Genomic DNA, 27,632 nt, shown 5'->3' with positions numbered 1-27,632 from the left:
CTGTCCAATTAGAATAGCAGAACTGAGAGATTAGTTTTCACCAAAAATTTCATAAGGGTTTTAACTACAAGGAAATATTGCACATACCTGACAGCTTATTGACATTACAGACCATAGTGGTCTCATAAATCATGTCAATAACCCATGAATTACATCAGCTTCAAATCAAACTTGACATAAGATACTGTAGTGAAACAGTTTCAAAGAAGCAATTATGTTCTACTTGGTTAATAATCCACATGTTAAGGTGACCACATCATAAAAGATCCCAAGATTTGGAATACAGTTCAGAGATTTAAAATAAATTTATTTTCTTATTACTCATCCATGACATTAAAAGAAAACATTCAAAAACAAAAGTCAAACTATAAGAATTGTTAAAGTAATATTAAGATCATGACATAAAGCCCCAAAATCACTGCTGAAATCCATGACATAACAGTATCCACAGTTACATGTGAGGCCCTAGCAACAACTGCCAAGTGTTTACAAACTTAGGGGATAATGTTTTAACTTGGCGTGACAAAGATTATCTCCCTGGACAATATTTTTAAAACTTAGGCCTGGCTATTCTCTGCAGCAGTTCCTGGAAATGGCAATAGTTGTCCGGAGACAAGGGGGTTGATGAGACTACCACATCTGGAGATGATGAGGAACGCCTCTCCAGATCCACTGGTACCATTGGAGCTAGGCTGACTGGTTCATCGTCCAATGCTATTTTGGAATGTCTACCTAACGAGAGTTGTGGTGGCAACGCAGAGGAATCCCCCCAAACTGTTCAGAGGGTGAATACTGGGGCCATGAGTTCAAATATGGCCAACCCAGTTGACCCTGCTGTTGTGTAGCCTGTGACCATGGTGCCAGATACTAGCTCTGCAAGTAAGATAATGTGGAGAACTGCTGTTGGAGCCTTGTGGTAATCATGCTTCTTGAAAGGGAGCGGTGGACCGTGTCAGACATCCGTATCGTCCAAATCAGAGAGTCAAAGACCTCCACAAATGGCAGTGCAGATGGAGCTGACAGAACAGGAGGTGGCAGGAACATAGCAGGGAAGGAGCCCTGCAAGCGGTTGACTGGATCAGGCCTCATGCCATTCTAATGCAAACAACTCGGGGGGACCGGAGCACATCCGAGTCTTCTAGGGGTCAATGGTATCCATTCCACTGGAGGGACCAGTATCGGTAACGGCATCTGTCTGGTGACAGACTGTTCAAAAGACGCCAGTGGAGCTGAAGTAGGCGGAGTAACAGGATCTGTGATCAGTAGCGATGGATCAAGCGAGCGGTGTAGCCTTTTGTCACTCTCATGAGTCTTGGAATGGGTGATTCCTTCATGTCCGGAATTCGTGGATGGTGCCAAGTCTTAGACTTAGAGGAAGACTTACTGCCATGCTTTTGAGCATGCTTCCTTAGCTTGTGGCTAGGCCCCGGTGTGGGGTCCTTAGCACTGGTACTGGCAGAACCCAATGAAGTCTCCACAGTAGGGGGCATGCTCTTCGCCTGCTCAGGCTGATGTACAGGGCGGGAGGGTTCCCTGGCTAGAATCTGAAGCTTGGGTGCTTCTTGAGGAAGAGAGCCTTGTTTTCTCGACTACAGGCAAGGAAGGAGAGACAGCTACTGCACCTGGACATGATGTGGGATTCCCCCAAGCAATAGAAACAGAGCTGGTGCTCATCGCTGATGGAAAACAAACAGGGACAGGAAGCACAGGTCAGGGTATGGGGGGAGGGGAGGGGAAGGGGAAGGGAAATGTTTGGTGGGAAACACCACCAAAGCAGCAGCCCAAATCCTAATCTTTTTTTTTTTTTTAAAGAACAATTTAAACTAGAAAATGTAGAACAAAAACAATAAATCTTAATAACAGTAACATACAGTTTTTTCTTCAAAACATTTTGGAAAGTGCATCACAAGGACAAGAGGACAGTAGATGCTCTGACTTGGACCTTGCAACCGTGAGAAGGAACTGGAGATCCAGTGGCCCACCGTGCCCTTTATTGCCTTGGGTGAAACCATGAGATGGTGCAGGGCACATGCATGGACCGCCGAACAGTACTACTTTTGAAAGCTCTGGCTCCGGGCACATGTTGCATGCACATAACTAGGGCCCTATCAAATTCACAGTCCATTTTGGTCAATTTCACAGTCATAGGATTTTAAAAATAGTAAATGTCATGATTTCAGCTATTTAAATCTGAAATTTCACTGTGTTATAATTGTAGGGGTCCTGACCCCAAAAAGGGGTTGTAGGGGAGAGAGTTGCAAGGTTATTGTGGGAGGGGTTGTGGCGGCACTACCTTCAGAGCTGGGCAGCTGGAGAGCGGCAGCTGCTGGCCAGGAGCCCAGCTCTGAAAACAGAGCCACCGCCAGCACCAACGCAGAAGGATGGCATGGGGTATGGTATTGCCACCCTTACTTCTGCGCTGCTGCCTGCAGAACTGGGCCCTCAGTCAGCAGCTGCCACTCTCCCATCACCCAGCTCTGAAGGCAGCAGCACAGAAGTAAGAGTGGCATAGTATGGTATTGCCACCCTTACTTCTGCGCTGCTGCTGGCAGGGCACTGCTTTCAGAGGTGGTCTCCCAGCCAACAGCTGCCATTCTCTGGCCAGCCTTTTCTGAAGGCAGCATAGAAGTAAGGGTGGCAATACCATGAGCCCCCTAAAATCACCTTGCAACCCCCCTGCAGCTCCCTTTTGGCTCAGGACCCCCCAATTTGAGAAATGCTAGTCTCCCCTGTGAAATCTATATAGTATAGGATAAAAACACATAAAAGACCAGATTTCATGGTCTGTGATGCGTTTTTCATGGCCGTGAATTTGGTAGGGCCCTATGCATAACCCTCAGTGGAATACAAAAGGGACCATCAGTCAAAGAGGAACAGAATAGTTTTGAAAATGACAGACACTTGTGGGGAAAACTATGGAAGATTTCTTTTCCAAAGAAGCCAATTTTTCAGTCAGGCTGGAAAAAAAAAATAGAATAGACTTACAAAAGGCTGGTAGTTTCTAAGACATTGCTAGTTTCTAAGACATTATTCAGTGTGATTGTACAGAACTTGAAGATAACTATATTTCTGGTAGAAGTAATTCTTTCCACTGATTAAACAGAGTGAATAGAGCTTTATTTTCTTTGAAAGTTATGAATTGTTGGTGTTTAAGAGCAACTACCTGTTCCCAGAATGAAAAGCTGCACCCTGTAACATGCACAAAGAAAATTTTACTATATATAGAAGAACTCAGCCTAGGTAAATTAATTTTTTTGGCTAGATAGAATAATGTAAACTACTTATTATTCTTTATATCACTTTTACTGATCTCATTTTCTATATGAATTTTTAAACCATACTAGTTGTAATTTACCTTTTAATTTTTTTTCTTTTGGAGACTTCTCCAAGTCCCATTCTCAAAAAAACAAAACAAAAAAAAAAACCCTCCAGAAACATTTAAAAGTTCATGCAGTAAAGCACTGTCCAATAAAACCTGTATAATACTTTAGCCTTTAGGCAGGAAGTAAAATTTGGTTGGATTTCATGACAACAGCAGTTTCATTTTCGGCAAGCAGTACTGACTCCGGTTAAGATTTGCTGATTAAAGTTCTTTAGAGAATATGGTTGAGGCTAACTAATCACAAATGTTTGTACTTTGATAGTCCACATAACCTGTCTTGTCAGCTTTATATTTTGTACAACTTGTACACTGAGATTTTTGAATTGTACCAATCTACACAAGAAATCCAACAAATTAAAAATGACACTAGAAATCTTGTATCTATACAGGCAATAGTTCTAATTTAATCCATATTTCAGCTAACAAAATATTTCACTTTTAACTAAAAACTTTAATTTTAATACAGATTTAATGTATTTAAAATGATTTTTCCATAGATACAGAGAATCCAAATATATGTTTCTAGATATCCACATAGGCCTCGATCCTGCAAACACATACATGCTTAAATTTACTACTGCAAGTACTCTCATGGTAGGAAAGTGTTTGTAGGATTAGGTCAAAGTTTGTACTGTGGAAGTAAATATAAAATAGGCCTCTAATTATGTACGTGATGAAAATGGAAAATCCACACCATAATAGTAATATAAACTTTAATTTTTAAGTATTGTTTCAGCTCCAGCTGTCCATTGTCATGGCTTGAATTTGCAATACAATATACTACCACTATTCAATGTCTGCAAACTGTGTTCTTTGCATATTCAGACTATGTCTACACTACAGCCTATGTTGGCATAACTTACATCACTCAGGGTGAAAAAAACACCCCCATGAGTGACATAAATTATGCCAACATAAGCACTTGTGTGCACAGCACTATGTCGGCGGAAGAAGGTCTTCTGGAGTTCACAGAGGTGACTTTATTATGCAGATGGGAGAGCTCTCTCTCACATGTAGATATGCCCTAAATTCAAATTTTCTTATGCCTTGTTGTAATGTGAGTTAGCTATATATCCCTAGAATATATGTGCTAATGTGAAAAAAAAATACAAGAACCATAAGCTAGTGCAAAAGATATCTCACATATGGGGCAGGAGGAAGAGACTGACCAATCTGACCCTCCCTGTCCGGCGCTCTTCACACTCCATGCCTGGCTGGGCCCCCGGGACAGACCTGCCTCTCCTGGTACCTGGCACCGCATCTTCCCAAGGTAACACGTGGGGGGAGGGATGTGGGGTCACATGCCCCCTCCCCAGATTTCTGGTAGGGTTCACAACAGAACGTGGCACGCAGCACCCTTTTGGCACTGTGCAGAAGGGAAGGGATGGGAGCTCCTTCCAGCTGCAGGGGAGTGGGGGGAAGGGATGACCTGGCTCATGGCTTTGCAGAGCTCATCTCTTCCCCCCCCCCCCCGCTTCCCTGTGGCTGAAAGAAGCTTGTCCCTTCCTGCCCGCAGTGTCAAAAGGTAGCTAGCAACCTCCAGGCTGCTGCTGGCCACCAACATAACCCAGCTGCCTCCTGTCCCCTGGCTACAGCGTGGGCAGGAAGGGGTTAAGCCCTTTAGGATCATTGTGCACCAGGGCCCAGGGGACCTGACTGCAGGGGCTTCAGCGAACCCAGCCAGAGAGATGGCTCAGCAGGAAAAGGTGCCTAGGAGACGGAGCAGCCCCGTGCTCCTGGGAGCTGGACCCAGGGTGGGGGGGGGGGCAGGTGAAGAGGGTGCTAAGCCCTTGCCTGGGGGACTGCTGTGGACTCTGCAGGGTCGGGGCATGAACAGGCTGGAAATCACTTCCCCCCCTCCGCCCCCCATTCCAGAGCTTAGCTGAGGGGCAGAGAGGCTTCCCCATGCCAGTGCTGCGTGGGGCTTTGGCACATGCTGGGCTTGGCGGCTCCTCCTGGCCAGCGCCCTGGGCTGGAGGGTCTTGGGCTTTCCCAGGGTGCCAGCCCAGCCAGAGGCAATGGGGGAAGGAAGGAACCTGCCAGCCAGGCTGTTGGTGAGCTGAGCACTCCGACCAGGGGCTGGTTTGCCACACAGCGCTGGGAGCGAGACATGCCCCACCTAGGGGGATATGGAGGAGAAGTGCGGTTTAGGGGGTGAAGGGGCAAAGCAGGGAGAGGACATTGAGAGAGGGAGCACGTAAAAGGTCGATGGGTGGGCAACAGAGATGACACGTAGCTGGATGCTGCTTGGCGCCTGCCCGCACTCACCAGTCACTGCAGCTCTCAGAGCACAGCCAGTGCCAACCAGAAACGGGGTAGGGGACGGGGCCCTGCTGGCCGAGAGCTAGCGTGCTGCAGGGACTGTGCTGAGGTACCAGCAGGGGGAGTGGCCGCTCCCACACATTGCAGCTTTGCCCTGCCACCAGCCTTGCACACTCACCCGCATCGTCGGCCACTGGACCCCCACACTCACTGCTGGTGGGTCAGCGGGCAGCTGGTAAGCAGTTATCCGGCCAGCAGCAGCAGTACCCGCCAGTACTGATGATGCAGGGGTGTGGGGGACAGAAAATACGGGACAATTTGCCTGTTTTTAAGAAAAAGTTGGGACACCTGCAGGAGGGCTTAAATGCAGGACTGTCCCTTTAAAACAGGACATCTGGTCACCCTAATTATAATCCAAAATTGTTTTCCAATTAAATCTCAGTGTATGCCCTCAGCATCTGCTTAGATTAAATTTTACTGCAATATTCCCAACCAAACCTTTGTAGGGCTTCTTGAGATTAGGGTGCCTAGATGTAACAAGAATTCATGTTAAAAATCCTTGAGGCACTAAATTAGGTAAGTAGGTTATAAGTAGAACATCTCACAGCACCTTTTTTGCTATGTTGGTTTAATTCTTTTCTTATAAAATATTTTCATCTTACTTTCCAACACAAATAATTAAGGGTATCTGCAACAAGATAATGTTTGAATATCTCAGTATGAGGTAGGCAATGTCCTTGGCTCCTACTTACTATTTAAAAAAAAAAAAAAGTATTTAAATAGGGTTACCATTCGTCCGGATTCCCCAGACATGTCCGGCTTTTTGAGCTAAAAATAGCATCCAGGGGGAATTTGTAAATGTCCGGACTCTTCCCCCGCCCCTCATGCAGAGCACGCACGGCTAACAGGGCAGCCGGCCGGATGGTGCCACTTACATGGGTCTCCGACAGCCAGAGAGAGCCCCTCCTCCTCTCCCCTGCAGCAGAGATCACTCCCTCCCTCCCTGCATTCACAGTCTGGAGCTCCTCCCCCGCTCCCCAGCATGCCGGGAGGAACGGCTCAGGCCGTTCCTGAGCAAGCTCACAGAGACATTAGGCGAAGGCCAACAACAAGGGAGCCAGGGGGTCGGAGAAGGGGCAGGGAGGTTCTGGAGGGGGCAGTCAAGAGACGGGGGGGTCGGGAGTTCGGGGGGGGCTTTCTGGGGGTGAGGGTGTGGATAAGGTTTTGGGCAGTCAGGGTACAGGTAAGGGGTAGAGTGCTGGGGGGCATTGGGGGGGGGGTCTTAGGAGGGGGCAGTCAGAGGACAAGGAACAGGGAGGCTTAATGGCTCTCTTAATGGCTCTCCATGCGTCTCTGGACCCTCTCAGCTGTCGGGCTTGGACGGAAACATTGCCTGAGAGTAGTGAGAGAATGGGTTATCGGTGAGGTGGGGGTGGGCGTGAGCCCGGTCAATAGGGGCAACCCCTACCAAGATCTGAGCCTTTTCTCACACGCCCGTTAGAGCTCGACATTATGCTGTTTGGGACCCCTCTTTGAGGAAAGCCTCTGGATTGCAAGTCCAACCGCTACCTCCTCGTGGTGAGAGTCGGTAACTGGCTTGGATAGCCAGGCGGATTGCGGAGGACGAACCCACATCCCACATTCAGTGGGGTGTGGGACAGGATTGGGCAGCCCCATATGGTGCCACATGGATGCCCCCCTGGTAAGGGTAGCCTCCCCCAGGTACGGGTTGACTCCCCCTGGTAAGGGTTAGATTCCCCCTGGTAAGGGTAGTCTCCCCCAGGCACGGGTTAGTTTCCCCCTGGAAAGGGTTAGTTTCCCCCTGGAAAGGGTAAATCTTTTAGATATGGAAAAAAGTAATTTATATTTTTATACCGGATTGGCGCTGGACCGGGTTAATAACGCCCCCGCTGTTGGCTTTGATGCCCCGGCTGACAGTGTTAAATATATTAGGGGTGTGATCAGGGTCGCTGGACCAATGGATAAAATGGTGTGGACTATAATGAAGTCTCATGAGCATGAGAGTGAGAATCAAGTCCTCCCAGTGGAGCATGGAGAGGAGGTAGAGGAGAATGTTTGTGATGATCATGGTGAGGAGATTTTATCTATCTTACCGATGGTTTTTACAAGGGACACTTTTAATGATTTAACTATGGACAGTTTTAATCCAGATTTTAAGTATTTAAGTACATTTGATGATCCATATGTTAGGGAATCGGGATATCTTAATGCTCATTTAGTTAATGGGTCTAGTTTATTAAATAGTTTTAGACCAAGTACTGATTTTAATAGGGATCGTAATAAGGATCTTAACAGTACTGGTAGTAATATAAATATATTAGAAAGTAGTTCGTGGAAGGATGGGGTTTTTTATTTGGAGTATCCCGTTGATAGTTTTAATTGTCCAATATGTCCCCAGATATTACCAACATTTGGTAAATGGGCCAAACACATTAATGTGGTTCATAAAAGTAAAGCCATACGAGTTGTATGTAGTAAATGTGGAAAATCTTCTCAATATCATAATATAGCTTGCCACTACCCCAGGTGCATACCCAAGAAGGCGGATACCCCAATGAAGAGCCATACGTGCTCGGTCTGTGGGCTTGGTTTTCATACTAGATCTGGATTGAGCCAACACTGTAGACATAGACACCCTGCTGTGAGGAATGAGCAAAGAAAAGAAGATATGGCTGCTAAAAGTAAGATCAAAGAGGGATCGACTAGATCTCGTATATGGACTAAAGATGAGGTTGCGCAGCTTATACAGTTAGAAAGGAAATATATTGGGAAAAGGAATATAAATAAATGTATTGAGAGTGAGATGAGGACCAAAACGAATAAACAAATATCAGATAAAAGACAAGAATTAGCAAAGAAGAAGTTAGTGGTAACAGGAGATAGGGAGGAAGTGACTGAGGTAGAGGACATTAGAGTAAATATATTAGAAATTCCACCCCCAAGAGAGAGGATTTTCCCACTAAAAGGACATCCAGAAGTGGATTTAGTGGAGAAAATATGTAAACGGGGAAAACAAAGTAGGGAGGGAAGAGAAATAATAAATAGTTTAGGGGAAATTGAAGGATTATTAAAGGAGGATTTAACAAAAGCTCTCGGATGGGCAATGTTGGAAAAATTATGTTATTCATTAGTAGAGGGACAGGACCCTAGAAATGAAAGTCAAATAGAGTTGAGGAATAAAGGAAAAGGAAAGATTAGAAAGGAGGGGAGAAGGAAGCAATTTAATGCAATTAGGAGATATGCTACAAAGAAAGCTAAGTATAAATTCTATCAACAATTATTTGATAAGGATAGAAGAAGATTGACTCGCATTATAATGGGAGAGCCAGATAAGGCTAAGTGTGCTATCCCTATGAAAGAAATTGAGGAATACTATGTAAATATTTTGGGAACAATTGGACATGGTAATATGATAGGGTGGCCATCATCCACAGAGAATGCGGATAATGATATATTAATGAGTCCGATCTCTGTGGATGAGATTAGAATAGCTTTAACAGAAATAAGAAAAGATAGTGCTCCTGGCCCAGATAAAGTAAAAGTGAGCAATTTGTGGGATATTTTTAATTTAGACTCCTTAATACTTACAAAAATTTTTAATATATGGTTTCTAAATAGACAGGTACCAGATGAATTTAAGAAAAATAGAACGATTTTAATACCAAAGACACAAGATGAGGAGGAAATGAAGAAGTTAACATCTTGGAGACCATTGACAATTGGGTCAGTTTGGATTAGAATCTATACCAAAATATTAGCAAAAAGACTGGTGGAAACAGTTAAGATATGTAGTAGACAAAAAAGGGTTTATATCCGCCCCTGGGTGTGAGGAAAATATTGCTATATTAGATAATTTGATTAAAGGGGCTAAACGAAATGGGAATGAAATTGCAATAGTGTTCGTAGATCTGGCTAAAGCATTTGATTCTGTGGGACACGGACATATAATAGCCGGGTTGAGAAGATTTGGTATAGATGAACATTTTATAGATATTATTAGGGACCTTTATGATAATTGCACAACTAGGGTATGGGTGGGTGATGAAGCTACTGAGTCTATTTTAATTAGGAGGGGGGTCAAGCAGGGTGACCTGTTGTCCCCAATTTTGTTTAATATTGCTATGGATCCCCTTTTAACTAGATTAGAAGTAGAAGGAAGTGGTTTTTATGTTAAGGGTAATAGTGTCACGTCATTGGCTTTTGCCGATGATGTGGCAATTTTAAGTAATTCATATAAAGGAATGATCAAAAATTTGGGTATCTTAGAGGAGTTTTGTAAAAATACTAATCTCTCTGTTAATGTGAAGAAAACAAAAGGCTTTCATATTTTAACTAAACATAAAACCTATGTAGTTAATCCTAAGGATAATTGGCAGATAGGGTCAGAGAAGATTGAATATGTTCAACCAGGGGATTTTGAAAAATATTTAGGGGCTAGAATAGATCCCTGGATAGGTGTAGGGGGACCGGTACTTAAAGAAAAATTGAAAGATTGGAGTGAGAATTTAATTAAGGCCCCATTAAAACCGGCCCAAAAAATATTAATTTTACAGACATACATCTTACCGAAGCTATTTTATAATCTTCTTTTAATAGAACCCCCTTTTAATCTTTTAGACGATCTTGATGTGTTAGTTAGAAAAATAGTTAAAGAGATTTTACATTTACCTCAGTGTACCACAGATGGGATATTTTATTCTAGAGGTAGGGATGGTGGTTTAGCTCTCACTAAGTTTAGTGTGCAAATCCCAAATATGTTAATTCGTAAATGGAGGAGACATATTGTCTCGAGAGATGATTGGATGGACCTATCTTATCTATATGCGGGAGAAAATCTTGTGGATAAAATATTGTCATTTAGTGCAGTAACATCTCATCCCAAGAAATGGAGGGAAGAGGAATTTTTAAGATGGTCGGAACTGAGATGTCAGGGAATAGGGATAAAATATTTTAAAAATGATTTAATTAGTAATTCGATTTTTAGAAACTCTAGTAAAGTTAAATCGTCAGCGTATATCGCAGCATTGCAGCTTAGGGCAAATATTTATCCTACTAGGGAGACATTAGCAAGAGGAAGAGGAGGTGTGAATGCTCTTTGTAGATGGTGCGGTAAAGTGCAGGAGACTGTTCCCCATATCTCAGGACAATGTTATAAGACTAAGAATGCTAGGATAAAAAGGCATAATAGAGTAGTGGCTGCAGTTGTAGATAAGGTTGGTAAATTAGGGTGGAAGGCAATGATAGAGCCCCATTTGAGAAATAGTAAGGGTGAGTTAAGAAAGCCGGATATTATATTTATAAAAGGAGATACAGCAGTGGTGGTTGATGTTACAGTGCGATGGGAGGATAATGCCGGAAGTTTGGAACAAGCCCACAGTGAGAAGGTGGCTTATTATCTTGAGTTAGAGGAAGAAATTAAAAACTTAACGGGAGGTAAAAATATCCACTTCTTTGGTTTTGTGCTTGGGGCGCGTGGCAAGTGGAGTGAAGGTAATAATGATTTGTTTACAATTATTGGGAATGGACAGAAGTAAAAATTTTAAGGAGAGTATATGTAGACTTGTTTTATATTCCACTATTGGTATGATGGCTATATTCAGTGACAGGTAAAGATCCCGGAGTTTCCATTCCGTATATCTTGCCAAAACTAAATTTTAGCTATTTTGGTTTCCATGCTCTAAATTTTCAAATTTTTAATATTGTTTTGAACATTAACATATTTAGTGTTATTTAATATCTGCCCTTCAATAGAATGGTTTTAACTATATAATAAATACTTATTAATGGATGAAATTCCAATTTAAATTATTAGTTTTTTTTTTTTTTTTTAACTACTGGATGTGGATGCGGACTGGCCGCGTATAGTAACCAGGAAAGGGCAGGTAGTCACGCCTGTACATAAATAGGGGGTGGAGTCCTGGGGGGCAGTTAGGGGACAAGGAGCAGGGGGCGGGTTGGGGGTTCTGAGGGGGGAAGGGAGAGGGGCTAGGGCAGGACAGGGGCGGGGCTCCTCCCCTCCTCTTTTTTGCTTGCTGAAATATGGTAACCCTAATTTAAAATGAAAATCAGCTTACCATTCTTTTCTAAGGTAATTCGAATTCTGGCTTGCACTTCTTACTGCAAGAGGTTCACAATCTTTCAGGAAAACAACAACTAAGATTTGGGGAAACCCCAGAGATATTTTGTGTCAGGTGAAAAATTGAAGTTTTGGCAGAACTCCAATGCAAAAAAACCCACTTGGTGCATGTTCAAACCCATAAAATGTTCACCAAGCCCCCCAAAAAATTGAAACCTGTTTTATACAGCTCTTTGGGCATAAAAAGTTGATGTTTGTTATGTTACCATAGTAGAAGCAACTGGCTGGCTTAGTTGGGAAGCAATGCCAGTTCTCCCTCATCTTTGCCTTCTACAAGTTTACAAAATCTATGTTTATTTTAAGTTTCAAAATTCTTTAATTTAAAGAAATGCACTTAGAAAATCTCGGGCTTGGATAAGACCCTGTTTCTCTCATGCTTTCAGAAGGTAGAGGTCAGATGCATCATACCATAACCCCTGCCTGCGTGGTGTGGCACTTTGTCCCCCACTAGTGGCACCTAGGCCAGCTAAAGATTGATGAGTCTGCTACAGCCTTGGCTAAGCAGCATGTGGCTTTTAGCTCATGCAGTAGAACAGGGCTAGGCAAACTTTTTGGCCTAAGGGCCACATCTGGATATGGAAATTGTATGGTGGACCATGAATGCTCATGAAATTGGGGGTTGGGGTGCAGGAGGAGGTGAGGGCTCCAGCGAGGGGTGAGAGCTCTGGGGTGCAGGAGGGTGGGTCTGAGGGATTCAGAAGGTAGGAGGAGGATCAGGGCTGGGGCAAGGGGTTGGGGCGCAGGCTCCGGGCAGCACTTACCTCAAGCAGCTTCCAGAAGCAGCAGCATGTCCCCCCTCTGGCTCCTACATGGAGGCACAGCCAGGCAGCTCTGCGCACTGCTCCGTCCACAGGCACCATCCCTACAGCTCCCATTCGCCCCGTTGGCTGGCCAATGGGAGCTGTGGGGGAGGTGCTTGGGGCAATGGCAGCATGCGGAGCCCCTGTCAGCCCCTACACACAGGATCCTGAGGGGAGATGTGCTGCTGCTTCTGGGAGCTGCACGGAGCAAGCTCCCGAACCCACTCCCTGGCAGGAGCTTGAGGGCCGGCTGAAAACATCTGAAGGGCCAGATGCAGCCCCTGGGCCATAGTTTGCCCAACCCTGCAGTAGAGGCTCATACACTAAGTTTCAGAAGTGCTAGGTTGAATCCTGCCCACTGATGATCATGATCTGTTGGCGTTACAATATTATCAACTTGTTTAGAGAGAGAGAGATTCCTTTTCTGTTAGCGATCAGGCTCTATTAGCAAAAAAAAAAAAGCAGAAGGCGCTCCCAAATAAATCCTTAAGTTTTTAGGACACTTGAATTCCAAGAAGGCTATCTGCCAGCCTAAACAGACTAGTATTTTTGTTTTGATTTGTTTGTTTTAAATATATATATGTATTAGTTGAAAATCTCTCTGCATCTTGTTTTCCTTATTGGTGAAAAAAAAAAAAATGCATGTCCTCCTCCATTACCAACTTATATGATCTCAGTTACCAAGAATTTTACCAAGAGCTTAAAACAAACTTCAGATCCATAATAAAATATTTACATCCACTATTTTGCAAGTTTTAATTAACTTTTAATTCTGAAATCGTGAAATATTTGATTTTGACATTAGTCATTATGTATGTATTGACAGATTGTACCACACTTAAACCATTATCAAAACTATAAATGACAAATGCTTTGTATGCACCGTTTTTGTAGCCACGTCAGTCCCAGAATAATAGAGAGACAAGGTTGATCCAATTAAAAATATTACCTCACCCCACCTTGTCTCTCTAAATGCCTTATAGTGAGAGACTTAAAAAGATCAATCTATTTCATTTATCCAAGAGAAAGTTAAGAGGTCATTGGGGAGAGATTTCTGATAGTAAATGTCTCCTTTATTTAGGAAAAAAGGTATAACAAGATCTAATGTTTGGAACCTGAAGCTACGCAAATTCAGGCAAGAAATAATGTACAATTTTTAACACTAAGGGGAATTACCCTTAGAACAACTTACCTAGGGATGTTGTGGATTCTCCATTACCTGAAGCCCTTAAATCTAGATTTGATGTCTTTCTAAAAAGCTATGATCCAACTCAAACAGAAGTTATGGTTCTGATGAAAAAATTATTGGGTGAGGTTCAATGTCCTGCGTTATGCAAGAGATCAGACTAGATTATTATAATGTTTCCTGCTGACCGTAAAAATTGATTACCAATAATCTATGTAATTCAGTACTTTTAATCAAAATCCAATATTCTAAAAGATCTTCAGTTCCTTGCAGCTAGTTCCTAGTTCCAAACATTTCCATTATGTAAAAAGTGTAAAGTATTGACCTAATTTAGAGCTACACAACAAAACTAATATGAACCAAACTGTCTCCTAGAAGTCTATAAAATCTTATTTTTATTTCATGTACAAATTGTTTTTGTTTTGTTGAGCTAACCATTAAATTCAAGTCATATTATCAACTTAATATACACATTTGGCAGTCTCTAACAAACAAAAATGAAATCAGTCATGTTTTAAGCACAACAGTTCGCAATCTGACCTTACAGTAACAAAAAACAGATGCACGTTGTTCTGAATATTTGTCTTAATTTATTGCTACAAAGTTTTTTTAAAAATACAAAAAGAGTTTCCTCCAGCTTCTTACTGATAATCAAGCTTTTATTTAACCTGTTAAAACTCAAATATCATACAAACAGTCTGAAAAGTTCTTTTGTAAAGATTCATCATCCAATCCCATTGATTAAGGACTAAGAAAGGAGAACTCCAGGGAAATCCTGACTTGACATTCCTGATATTGCAAAAAGATCTCTCTTCATAAAAATGTTGTTGAAGCTGTATTGGTCCCAGGATATGAGAGAGACAAGGTAGGTGAGGTAATATCTTTCATCAACAGACACTGGTCCAATAAAACAAATAAGCTTTCGAGCTATTCGGAGCTCTTCTTTAGGTCTGGGCAGCTGGTCTCTTTCACCAACAAAAGTTGGTCCAATAAAAGATATTACCTTACCCACTTTGTCTCTATCTTCTTAAAAAACAATGAACCCATGTGAATGGAGACTGGCTAAATCGGTAGATCCGCAATGAAATCAGTGGAGTTAAATTGTTATAAAACTGGATCTGATTCTACTCTTGGCCAAACTTATTTTTAAGTTGGGAGTGGCAACATGAACTGTTTTAGCTTACATTCCCATTAACTTTTTTGCATTTGCATATTCCAACAGGGCTAAATGATAGATTGTCAATTCTATTTTGTCCAAAGATGGGATAATTTTCAGATTAATTTTTATTGCCACTAGGAACAGCCAAAACACCATTATATCACAGACTCAGAATGCAATCCCTTAATTTTTTGCTTGACTTTTTCTTCTGTATCTTGATGGATTCTCTTCCAATGTCCATGTTTTCCCTGAGACTAGTTTTCTTCCTATAATTTTTCATCCACTTAATTTTTTCTTCTAAAATGCACTTCCTTCATAACAATGTTTGGGTTTTGTGGCCTTTTTTTGTTCTCTTCTTACCCTATATTTCTCTTCCCCATTCTTGGTCCTCCTTCTCCTCCATTTCTAGACACTTGGTCTTTTGGGGATGAGGCTTGGCCATGTTATTTTTCTAAATATGATGTTGAGTGTGTTTTGGAAAGTGAAATGAGAGTCAATTTGCAGGCATAACCCTGCAAATGCAGATGAGCGACACACATGCGTAAGTATTAGAGGGGTAGCCGTGTTAGTCTGAATCTGTGAAAAGCAACAGAGGGTCCTGTGGCACCTTTAAGACTAACAGAAGTATTGGGAGCATAAGCTTTCGTGGGTAAGAACCTCACTGAAAGCTTATGCTCCCAATACTTCTGTTAGTCTTAAAGGTGCCACAGGACCCTCTGTTGCTTTTCACAGATGCATAAATATCTGATTTTTTTAAAAAGGACACATATACGTGTAAGTGCATATTAACACATCCCTATTCCTCTCCAGGAAAAATGTTTATTTTCACATTTGCAACTTGATCAAGGCCTCTTGCTCATTAACAAATATTTCCTCTTCCAAAGTGTCCTCCTTTGCACAGCATTTAACAGTTCCTTTGCCTCTTCACTCAAGGTGACAACATTTTATTTACTTACATAGGCCATTAGCAGAGACATTTATACAATATTAACATTGACATATTTGGCATCTTTTCCATATTATTTGGACTGAGGTAAAATTTTAAATGTTAACCTTATTCTTCTGTGGTCGGTAAGTGCCCAGTGTGAAACTCTCAGTTGAAATAATTGTAAAACAGGAGAAAATCATTTTCAAGGAAAATGAAGTTAGATTTAATGCTCCAGTTTCATTACTGGTATAACTGCACTGAGTGAGGGATGGATATAGATCAGTATATTTAATATTGATTCTAAATTAGATCACAGAAGTATGAATGTAGTATCAATACCACTGACATTTTTTGTTACAGTATAGCACGGATAATTGGAGACAGACTGTTTTTTCTTTCCAGTGCTTTTATTCATATACACTATTTGGCAAGGTACTTTTAAACACTATAAATCAAAGAATCAGAGCTCTTTTCCAAGAACATATTGCCAAATGTATTCTGTAGCTGAATTCTCATTCTTGGAGATTGCAAAGCATACACACAAACATAATATTTCATTTAAAAACTGAGCTAGTGATATTTGGATCCCTCTTTTATACTTAAGGTGAAGAGCAGAGCATGAACCAAATCCTTCACTGATCTTAAGCTAAGCATTGAACAGAATTTTGCTTAGGGCAGGTCTACATTGCAGACTTATATCAGCATAACTACTTTGCTATAGGATGTGAAAAATCCATACCTCTGCGCAACATAGTTATACGACCTAACCCCCGAGTAGACAGCGCCACGTCAATGCTACCGCCTCTCAGGAAGCTGGATTAACTACGACAATGGTAAAAGATCTATCATCACCGTAGTAGCATCTTCACTAAAGTGCTACAGCAGCACTGCACATTGTACTTGAAGGCAGGTTCTCTTGAGCATAACCAAATTCCACCTCTTCCCAAAAAAGGTAATCACCACTTCAGGTTTCAATGAATAAGATGTATAGATATGATAAAGATAAATGTATGACTCACAAAAAATTATGGTAGATTGTACAAGTAATTCTAAGCAAAAAGCATTTCTACATTGACATTTATGAAAATCTGATCTTGCACACCTGACAAACTGATTTAAATATATTATTTATTTTAAATAATTTTTGCTGATAACAAGCATGTTATCTCTGGAGACACAAATCCACAGTTTGAGAACTGCAAAACTAAGCATCTCTGATGGTATCTTCTAGACTGAGCACTCAGTCCCATTGGGTAGATAGAAAGATTAACCTAAACAATCTATACAGAAGCCCCTGGAACCCCATAAAATTGGATCCTTAATCCATGAACTATTGAAACTCATTTACAAAACTTTTCTTAAACATTACATGAATATGTGATCCCTATTCCATTATGAGATAGTTTTAATTAAGATACATTATAGTTCAAAGATATCTTTAGATATGTTTTTTTCCACAAAAAACATTTTATAAAAAAAACTATTTAAAGTAAAAAAATCAATTTTTTTTTATTTAAAAAAAAATCATTGATTTTTATCCACTCCGGACAATATACATATTAATACTTAGCAAAAACAATTATGTAGAGTACCATCATATACTTAACTCGTTATGAGAAAACAAAATTTACAGCTACTGGGGAAAAAAGAGTCATCTGAAATAAATATGTCATCTACACAAGATACTGCTGTGTACTAGACTTGAAAATTATGCTGCTTAAGCCTGTTGCCATGTCCAAGAATGTCATATTTATTAGTTATTTACAAAAAGGAAAAAGCTGCTCAGATAAAGCTTCCTGCATTTGAAGATCTATGATATAGCATGCAGATTGTTGTAACATATCTTGCTAGTTTTACTGTGAAAACAATCCCACAGAGGGTAAAATTAGAAGCCTGATTAAAGGAGACACTATAACAAAATGTTTTAGACAGCATTTTGGAATACCAAACAATGTAGAGAGACAAGGGGGTGAGGTAATATATTTTACTGGACCAACTTCTGTTGGTGAAAGAGACAAGCTTTAGAGATACACAGAGATCTTTTTCAAGTCTCAGTGAAACAAAGTATATATTGTACTTGGAGCATACCCAGTATTACAATTCCATGGAATTTTAAAAGTTAGCTACATATTTAAGACAAGCCCATATGGTGACCTTTATGGATATTGTTTCCAATTACAGTGGTTCCTTTATTTAATTAACTGTGCCTATTAAATTTCTAAAATGATGAACATTTTCAAATGCAAGTCCCTAAATCCATATTTAAGCATCTAAATAAACGTGATTGGATTTTCAGGCACTACTAACCTGCGGCCAACTGAAAATCTAGATATATATGGATTCCAGATTCTTCAAGAAATTCATTTACATTAAGTTAAAGAAAAAAAGTGGAATAATAGATATGTAAAATTATGGTGAGAGTGAGCAAGTGGTGCCACTCATTACTAAAATAACCAAAAAAATCTTCCCTTCCTTTTTCAAACTTGCAACAGTCAGACCAACACTGAAGAAACCCACACTGGAGGCAACAGTTCTAGTTAACCACCAATCAGTATCAAACCTCAGAGGAGGTTAAAGCAGGTTCAGAGACAATAGCTAGGGCCCTACCAAATTCATGGACATGAAAAACGCATCACGTACCGTGAAATCTGGTCTCACCCTGTGAAATGTGGACTTTTATGTGCTTTTGCCCTATATTATACAGATTTCATGGGGGAGGACCAGTGTTTCTCAAATTGGGGGTCCTGACCCAAAAGGGAGTTGCAGGGGGGGGTCACAAATTTATTTTAGGGAGGTTGCGGTATTGCCACCCTTAGTTCTGCATTGCCTTCAGACGTGGGTGGCTGGAGAGCTGCAGCTGTTGGCTAAGTGCCCAGCTCTGAAGGCAGCACCCCACAAGCAGCAGTGCAGAAGTAAGGGTGGCAATACCATACTATGCCACCCTTTACTTCTGCACTGTTGCCTTCAGAGTTGGATGGACAGAGTACGGTGGCTGCTGACTGAGGGTCAAGCTCTGCAGGCAGCAGTAGAGAAGTAAGGGTGGCAATACCTTACCATGCCTTCTGCAATACCTTCTGCGCTGGCGGTGGCTCTGCCGGCCAGCAGCCACCACTCTCAGCTGCCCCCCTACAATAACCTTGTGATCCCCCCCACAACTCCTTTTTGGGTTAGGACCCGTGCAATCACAACTCAGTGAAATTTAGGATTTAAATAGCTGAAATCATGACATTTATGATTTTTAAAATCCTATGACTGTGAAATTGACCAAAATGGACAGTGAATTTCCTAGGGCCCTAACAATAGCCAAAGGCCAACTATAAACTCACCTAAATTAAGCGAATATCCTCGACCTGGCACAATCTCAAACCAGGCTAGGGCATGGGACAGAAACCAATTTTGCAGCACTGTTGGATGATATCCTGCTGTCAATGGATAGTGGACAGGTATCCATTCTCATCCTGATAGGCCTCTCTGCAGTATTTGACATAAGATACTACCTTTGGAGAGGTGGCATGGGTTCAAGGAACTGCACTAAAATGGTTTAAGTCCTCTCCACAGGGACACACCCAAAGCATTGTATTGTAAAACTGCACTTCCACCACTGGACACATCACTTGTAGAGTTCCACAAAGATCAGTTGTCTCCCCAGGTTGACTTGTGTCAGCATTGTGCAGATAATGCACAGCTCCACTTCTCCATCACATACAATTATGCCACTACTAGCAAAATGTTCCAGTGCTTAGACAAAATCAGTTTATAATTGAAAAACAACTGATTGAAGCTGATCCCAAGCAAGACAGAGATAATGCTCGGGAGGGGATGCAGCAAAAGAAATCACTTTGAGGAGTTTTCAGCCATGGTACAGTCTCCTTTGGTTGAAGACACATTCCAACAATTGATCAACTCAGTCTGTAGTTTGGGAGTGCTCCTAGATTCTTCACTGATGATAAATTCTCCTGTAGTAGCATCCAGAAGCAGCATAGCAACTTTCCATTATCTGGGGTGGGCTAGGAGACCCTATACTATTGTGGTAGACAATGACCCAGCCTCAGTTATATACACCTTTGTTACCTCCCATCTGGGCAACACAATGCAATGTATCTGGGCATGAAGCCATCAACCCTTGGGAAACTCTTCCTAGTAGAGAATGCTGCAGCATGTCTTCTCAATAATCCAGGCTACTGCAAGCACATTGAACCTGTCTTCTATTCTCTACATTGGATTTCTATAAAATATTAATTCAAGCTCAAGATCTCTGTCCTACGCTTTAGGGCACTCAATGACCTAGACTCATGATATCTAAAAGACTGCCTAAAGACCCAAGATGAAGACCATAGTCAACAACTCTACCCCTCAGCCACGATAGAATTTTCTAGCATAAGACTAAATCTCATCTGTGCAGGAGTCAAGAGTTTGCTCGGGAGTCAGCCCAAGACTGTGGAATGAACTCCCACAGAAACTTAAGATCACCATAAATCTCACCAGCTTCCACTCCAAGTGCAAGTAGGGTAACCAGGTGTCCGGTTGCCAACCACCTGCCCCAGCCCAGTGAAAGCGAATGAGGGTAGGATAGAGCAAGCCACCGAGGGAGGGGGAATGTAGCGAGCGGGAAGCAGGGCCTGAGGGAAGGGGCGGGGCTAGGGTGTTTTGTTTTGTGCATTTAGAAAGTTGGCAACCCTAAGTGCAAGGCACATTTCTTTGATCTTGCCTTCTAACACATAGCAAGGTGTACACCTACCAAAACAGTACATTACACACACAATTTTCCTTCTGGGAAGAAGGGGATTGAAAGTATTAACCACATCTGTTAGATGTTGGTCATGTCACTCAATGCACTAATGGAAGAGCTTAGAAACTACAGAAATGAGGAAATTATAAGAATCTATATAAAATATAAAGAATAGTTTGTTTACCTTGTCAAATTCTGGAAACGGCTTATTATTCTTCCTGGTACAATTACATTAGAGTTATAAACCTCATTTCATTCCCCCACCCCACAGGTAACATGGGGCAGGGAGAGTTGGATAGGGGGCCCCAGGGGGGCTGTCAGGGGGTGGGGAGCAGGGGGGATTGGTTGGGGGACAGGCATCCTGGGAGGATGGTCAGGGGGCATAGAGCAAGTGTGTTTGGATAGGATGTGGGAGTCCCGGGGGCAGTCAGGGGTGGGGAGCAGGGGGGGTTGGATGGGGGTGAGGGTTCTGGGGGGCTGGATAGGGGGCCAGGCCACGCCTCCCCCAGCCTTCCCTACCTGCCCCTCCATACAATTTCTGCATCCGATGTGGCCCTTGGGCCAAAAAGTTTGCCCACGCATGACTTATATCATAAGTGGGAAAAAAAAGGTGCACATCCAAGGTCTCCACATTATTGAGAAGATATCCATCTGCCAGGTTTACTGGTTGACAGAGGCCCACATCAGAATACCCCCATAGCCCAGCGCATAGGGCACTCACTAGGTGGGGAGTTTCTGTTCAAATCCTTTTTCCTCATCAGGGAAAGGAGGGAATTGAACTGGGGTCTCTCACATCCTGGGTGAGTACCCTAACCACTGGGTTACTAGCAATAAGGGAATCCTCCTTTTCTTCCTTCCCCTGCCCCGCACCCGTTTTGTGTGGCGTTAGACATGCTCCCAGCACACTTACCAGATCAGACCCCGTAGGCAAGACAGGTGCTGTTCCGCCTATCTACCCCCAGTTTGTGGACTGCCCTGGGGCTTAGGCATCAGATAGGCATCCGAATGCCTAGAGCAAGACTGCAGTACACATGCCCAGAGGTGGAAATACAGGCACCTAGGGAACTTTTACTGAGGAAATTTAGGCGCTGAGGGAGTTTAAAAGCCTCAGGGTTAGGTGGCAGCCAAACGGGGCATATGTGGATCAGAGTAGTGCATAAATATCGGACATAGGCACCTAAAACTGGGGTTTAGGCACTTAAGTCTCTTTTGTGGATCTGGGCCATGATGACCAGAAACAATCCATTCAAATCACTAATTACAAGATATTTCCTTTGTTTAATAAATCAGTTTTAAATGCAAAGTGTGTTTTGATAAATTTAGTTTTATTTAACTTAAATGTGGAAAAAACCTAACTAATAAAGAAAAATTTTAAAATGCTTTGTTTGTGCGTTTTAAATCCAATTTCCATCCAAATGCAGCTTGACACAAATCTTAAGTAAAAAATTGATCATCTAGTAAATAAGAGTCATTCATAACTTTCTAACAAAATATAAAAATTAAGAATCTGGATGAAGAGGGTAAACTATATAACTGTTTATATAAATGGATATAGCTATACTGTATACTTCTGATTCACAAAAAGTATCAAATTTCGTGTAAAGACTACTAGTTAATTTCAGACCTTACCGAGGTCCTCTTGGTTTGCAGGAAAAGTTCCTGCATACGTTCCTTTGTACTTTAGAACCATTAAAGTTTTTTTTTTATTATTAAAGTTCAACTCTATACTATTGGCTGTCTGCTAAATAGTCCTCCCGGTAGGAGTTGGTAGTCTCAGTCCATTATGTCTTATGCAGCCACAATTACATAATAAACCATCACCACAACTGGCAACATTTTTGACAGTGTCCCACAAATTCTCCATTTGCTCTTCTCCCCTCCACTAATAATCATCTATATAGCCACATAGGTTGTAGAATCCCCTCCCATGGGAGAGTCTTTTTCTAGTAAAATGTTACTACTCATCTGAAAATGTTATTGCACGTGTATAACACAAATCTTCATTCACAGTAAAGCGTTTCAGCCAGAAAACCCAATAGAAATCCTGCCTAGCCCTGAAAAGCCAAAGAGGTCCTCTTCATTCAAGGTTGGTTGGGGGGGGGGAGGGGAGAGGGCAGAAAAGGGATGGGGTTGTTTTGCCTAAAAGTGGCCTCTACCAGAGGCATTTTAGAGTTCATACTAATTATAGCTTTCTTAAAGTAAGGGGGTGTTTGTTTGTCTTGGTTATTCAGATTTTTTACATGAATGCTGTTACTCTATTTCATTTGTGGAACATTTGAAGTCCTTTATCATCACTCTTTGGATTGGTTTGTTTGTTTAATCACCTTTCATTTCAGCTGATCCCAAAATACCTCACTCAAGACTGTAGATGTAGATTCACAACAGAAAATATGTGGAATCTTTGTATCCAAGATGGACCAACACTAAAAAAAGGACTCTTCATCTAACTAACATGGATTTTTACTGATAAGTCAATTCTTGCAATGAAACTAGAGAAACATTAGTTTATATCAATCTATCCCCATTTTGCCATATGACTAAATTACTTTGTGTGTTTTAACACAAACCTACATTAAAAGTGATTGCAAAATGAAAACAAATAATACTCACAACTGGCCAAATGGATACAACCCTATGCAGTATTTTGAAGACCTAATCTAGACTTGATACAAGAGGCTTAATTTATCACATCTACCTCTGACAGCTACTCTGAGTTTTGTCACCTTTACCCTTTGGAAACAACTGTACCGCTTATCATGCCAATAAAGTTCTTTTGATCTGAATTGTGCAATTGTACATGTTTATTAGAACAAATACAGTCACAAAAGGAAAAGCAAAAAATGAGAAATAATGTACTCAAATGAAAGTTAAATATCTTTTTCCTTGTCATCTATCAAAGGTCAAAACCTACTTCAGCATTTGATAGGGGGAACAGTATGCAATTGTGATAGGTGGCAGGGGCACTTATACTTCCTCACTAACATCTCCTGAACCAAGCATAGGAGCAGAGCCAGGGTGCTAGGAAAATAACTATGTTGGAACAGAGAATTTGTAGGGGAGCGTATCAGTATTTGAACTTTCTACCAGCATCTACCTTTTTCAGCGCCTGCCTGGGATGGGTGCCTCCTACCCTGTGTGCCAAAAATATGTCTGCTCTGCTTGATGGCAATACTATTATGTAGCAATAGCCTTATTTGCCCAATGGGTAAACTGAGGCATTGGGAGGTGAAGTGACTTGCACAGGTTCATAAACGGACAGGGGGCACCGCAGGGAGCTGAGCCTATATTAAGAGTCTCCTGGACAGCAGCGGCGTTATCTAAGGCAGAGGAAGCATCAGCTGATCCGCAGGAACTTGGAAGTATCAGAGTTTGTTGCCAAGTGCTGAGTCTACAAGACAACCGCCGCTGTCCCCACCCTGCCGGTGCCCCCCACGGCAGCGAGGACCCGGGCTGGAGGCTGGGGTCGGGGTCAGGCTCAGCTCCCGCCGCTTTCCCAGTCGCTGTGGTGTGACAGGTGCCGGCCGGCCGGCGACCCCCGCGGAGCAGCGGGCCCGAGGGGCTGGGGAGGCGCCCAGGGAGAAATGTCCCCCGGTTACGCGCCCAGAGCTGGGGGCGGCGAGGACTAACCACCGCCCCCCGGCCCTTCCTCAGCAGCGGCCCGCCCGGCCCAGGTACCTTGTTGAGATGGGGGTTGCGGGTCACCTCGTAGCCCCGCTTCATGGTGAGCTCTGCGGGCTGGGCCGGTCACTCCTGCAGCCGCTGCCAAGGCGAGTGTCCGCCGGGATGGTACCAAGGGGGCGGGGAGGAGGAAGCGCCCTGACACGCCGCCGCCTCCAAGCCGGGGTCACCGGGGCACGAGCGCCGCTGAGTCAGCGGAGGAACCGCTCAGCGACGGGAGCGGCGGGGGGCGGGTCAGCGCCCGCAGCGTTTCACCGCGCGACTGCGCCGACCGGAGGGAGCCGAGGCCGGGTGGGGGTGGGAGCGGGAGCGGGAGCGGCCAGGGAAGCGGCTGGGGAGGGGGACAGTGGGGGGCAGGCCATGGATCTGGGGGAGATTTGGCTGGTGATGGAGGTGCTGAGGGAGTTGGGAAGTGAGGCTGGGGGTGTGTCCTGAGGGAACTTGGATGGAGGGGGTGAGGGGTGTGTCCTGAGGGGGAGGGACTGGCCATGTGATGGAGGGGATGAGGGATTAGTGGTGGGTGAATGAGGGGTGTGTGTTTGGGAGGTTGGGATTGGCCATATGATGGGGGGGGTGAGGGGATGAGGGGTGTATGCTTGGGAGGAGGGCTCGGCCATGTGATGGATGGGTGAGAGAATTAGGGGAGGGGGAATGAGAGGTGTTTATGCTGTGCAGGGAGGCATTTGGAGGTGTAGTAAGGGTTCAGGAAGATGTGAAGACTTGAGGGACAAGGGAATAGGCAAAATATAGGCAGGGAGGTATACTCTTACACCCTCCTACAAGAGCTTTCCTGTGCCATCCCTCCTTTTTGGATGTTCTGTGGGCTTCTTATGCAATATTACTTGGGAGACTTGCAGTTGCCAGTCTAATCATGTTTTGTTCAGTGATATGCTTCATATCAGATTAATGTCATTATGTCACATTATGAAAGTGTGTCATTTTTAGGTAAATCAAATGCTTTAATCTTTTATTTTTCATCTAAAGTCTGAGCTTGTTTTTAAAACAGAAGAGTCAATCAATCATTTTAACATAATTATTCGGCATTCACATTTCATTACATAATTCCATTGTATCAACTCCCCTGTTTTTCTGACAGCCCATCCAAATTCATCTCTATTACATGCCAATTGAAAATTAAGGCTTAATGTTTCATGAAGTGTCTTATGTTGTGCTATTCGTTTTCTGTGAAGCAGAGTATAATAAAAAACACCAAATTTTGAGTGATCTTAATGATAGTGTCCTGAGACAATATGGGCACACCCTGAAGTCAAATCCAGGTAGGCTGTCAGTGGAGCTCTTCGTGGGTGTAGGCGACTGCCTGAACAGATTCAGTTGCAGGAGTGGAGCCAATATGTGGAGGGAGGCTTACGATAGTTAGGAAGACCCGCAACACCTGTGCCAGCACTGCTACTGTCTCCTCCACCTGTGCCTGTAGCCAGACAGAGTGCCTAAGCATGGATGCCTCTACCCAGATCCTGGTGTGGTTTTGCAAAGACTGTAACTTGCAATTTCCACTTACTGATATCCAGGCTGGGGGGACCATCCAATGTGAAAGGTGCCTGCTGGTGGAATCTCTCAGGCAGCAGGTGGGAGAGCTACAGGAGGAGGTGGCTAGGTTGAGGAGCATCCGTATCCACGAGCAATTCCTCGACAGTGTCCATGTGGAGACAGCTGAGGTAGCTGTCCCAGTACACAGGACTGCTGATACACCACTGGTGGAGGAGGAGATGGCTCAGGGTGGACGCTGGCAGCTGGTTACTTCTGGCAGCAGGCAGTGCTCCACCCTTGCTCCGAACCCTCCTGCCGTGGTTATAGGTAACCGTTATGCTCTTCTTGACACAGGAAAGAAGGAATCACTCCCTACAGTAAAGGAGGAGAAGCCTCGTACCCCTAAGGCTGGAGAGTCTGCTGCCACCACTGCGAATAGGAAACGTAGGGTAGTGGTGGTCGGAGACTCTCTGCTGAGGGGGACGGAGGCGCCCATCTGTCGCCCTGACATTTCATCTCGGGAGGTATGCTGCCTGCCGGGGGCCCGTATCCGAGACGTTACGGAGGCATTGTCGAGGATTATCCGGCCCTCTGACTACTACCCCATGCTACTCATCCATGTGGGCACAAATGATACTGCGCGGTGTGACACTGAGCGGATCAAGAGTGACTACAGGGCTCTGGGAGCACGGGTGAAGGAGTTTGGAGCGCAGGTGGTATTCTCTTCAATTCTTCCTGTCAAAGGTAGGGGCCCGGGCAGAGACAGATGCATCATGGAGGTGAATGCCTGGCTGCGAAGATGGTGTCGCCAGGAGGGCTTTGGCTTCCTAGACCACGGGATGCTATTCGAGGAAGGACTGCTAGGCAGAGATGGCGTTCACCTTTCGAGGAGAGGGAAGACCCTATTCGGACACAGACTGGCTAACCTAGTGAGGAGGGCTTTAAACTAGGTTCGACGGGGACAGGTGAGCAAAGCCCACAGGTAAGTGGGGAACATGGAGACCGGGGAAATGAGTCGGAAACAAGAGGGAGTGTGGGCTATATTGGCAGAGAGAAAGGAGAGTCAGGAAAAAACTGGGAGGAAAGATCAAACCAGTATCTTAGATGCCTATATACAAATGCGAGAAGTATGGGGAATAAGCAGGAAGAACTGGAAGTGCTAATAAATAAATACAACTATGACATTGTTGGCATCACTGAAACTTGGTGGGATAATACACATGATTGGAATGTTGGTGTGGATGGGTACAGCTTGCTCAGGAAGGATAGACAGGGGAAAAAGGGAGGAGGTGTTGCCTTATATATTAAAAATGTACACACTTGGACTGAGGTAGAGATGGACATAGGAGACGGAAGTGTTGAGAGTCTCTGGGTTAGGCTTAAAGGGGCAAAAAACAAGGGAGATGTCATGCTAGGTGTCTACTACAGGCCACCTAACCAGGTGGAAGAGGTGGATGAGGCTTTTTTCAAGCAACTAACAAAATCATCCAAAGCCCAAGATTTGGTGGTGATGGGGGACTTCAACTATCCGGATATATGTTGGGAAAATAACACAGCGGGGAACAGACTATCCAACAAATTCTTGGACTGCATTGGAGACAACTTTTTATTTCAGAAGGTTGAAAAAGCTACTAGGGGGGAAGCTGTTCTAGACTTGATTTTAACAAATAGGGAGGAACTCGTTGAGAATGTGAAAGTAGAAGGCAGCCTGGGTGAAAGTGATCATGAAATCATAGACTTTGCAATTCTAAGGAAGGGTAGAAGGGAGAACAGCAAAATAGAGACAATGGATTTCAGGAAGGCAGATTTTGGGAAGCTCAGAGAGCTGATAGGTAAGGTCCCATGGGAATCAAGACTGAGGGG

General features: G+C 43.3%; 1 protein-coding gene across 1 annotated transcript in view; it reads right to left on the bottom strand.

Moving 5' to 3' along the window:
• ME1 (malic enzyme 1) overlaps positions 1 to 24,651 on the bottom strand; it is a 335,701-nt gene extending 311,050 nt beyond the window's left edge. Inside the window, exon 1 of the mRNA XM_054021851.1 lies at positions 24,279 to 24,651. Coding sequence (XP_053877826.1) covers positions 24,279 to 24,323 — 45 coding nt within the window. The 5' untranslated portion in view covers positions 24,324 to 24,651. The remainder of the gene's footprint in view (positions 1 to 24,278) is intronic.
• Between the last annotated feature and the right edge of the window lie 2,981 nt (positions 24,652 to 27,632).

Source organism: Malaclemys terrapin, chromosome 3, assembly GCF_027887155.1.
Source record: "Malaclemys terrapin pileata isolate rMalTer1 chromosome 3, rMalTer1.hap1, whole genome shotgun sequence".
NCBI classification, from domain to species: Eukaryota; Metazoa; Chordata; order Testudines; family Emydidae; genus Malaclemys; species Malaclemys terrapin.
This window is presented reverse-complemented; position numbering and strand designations above follow the sequence as displayed.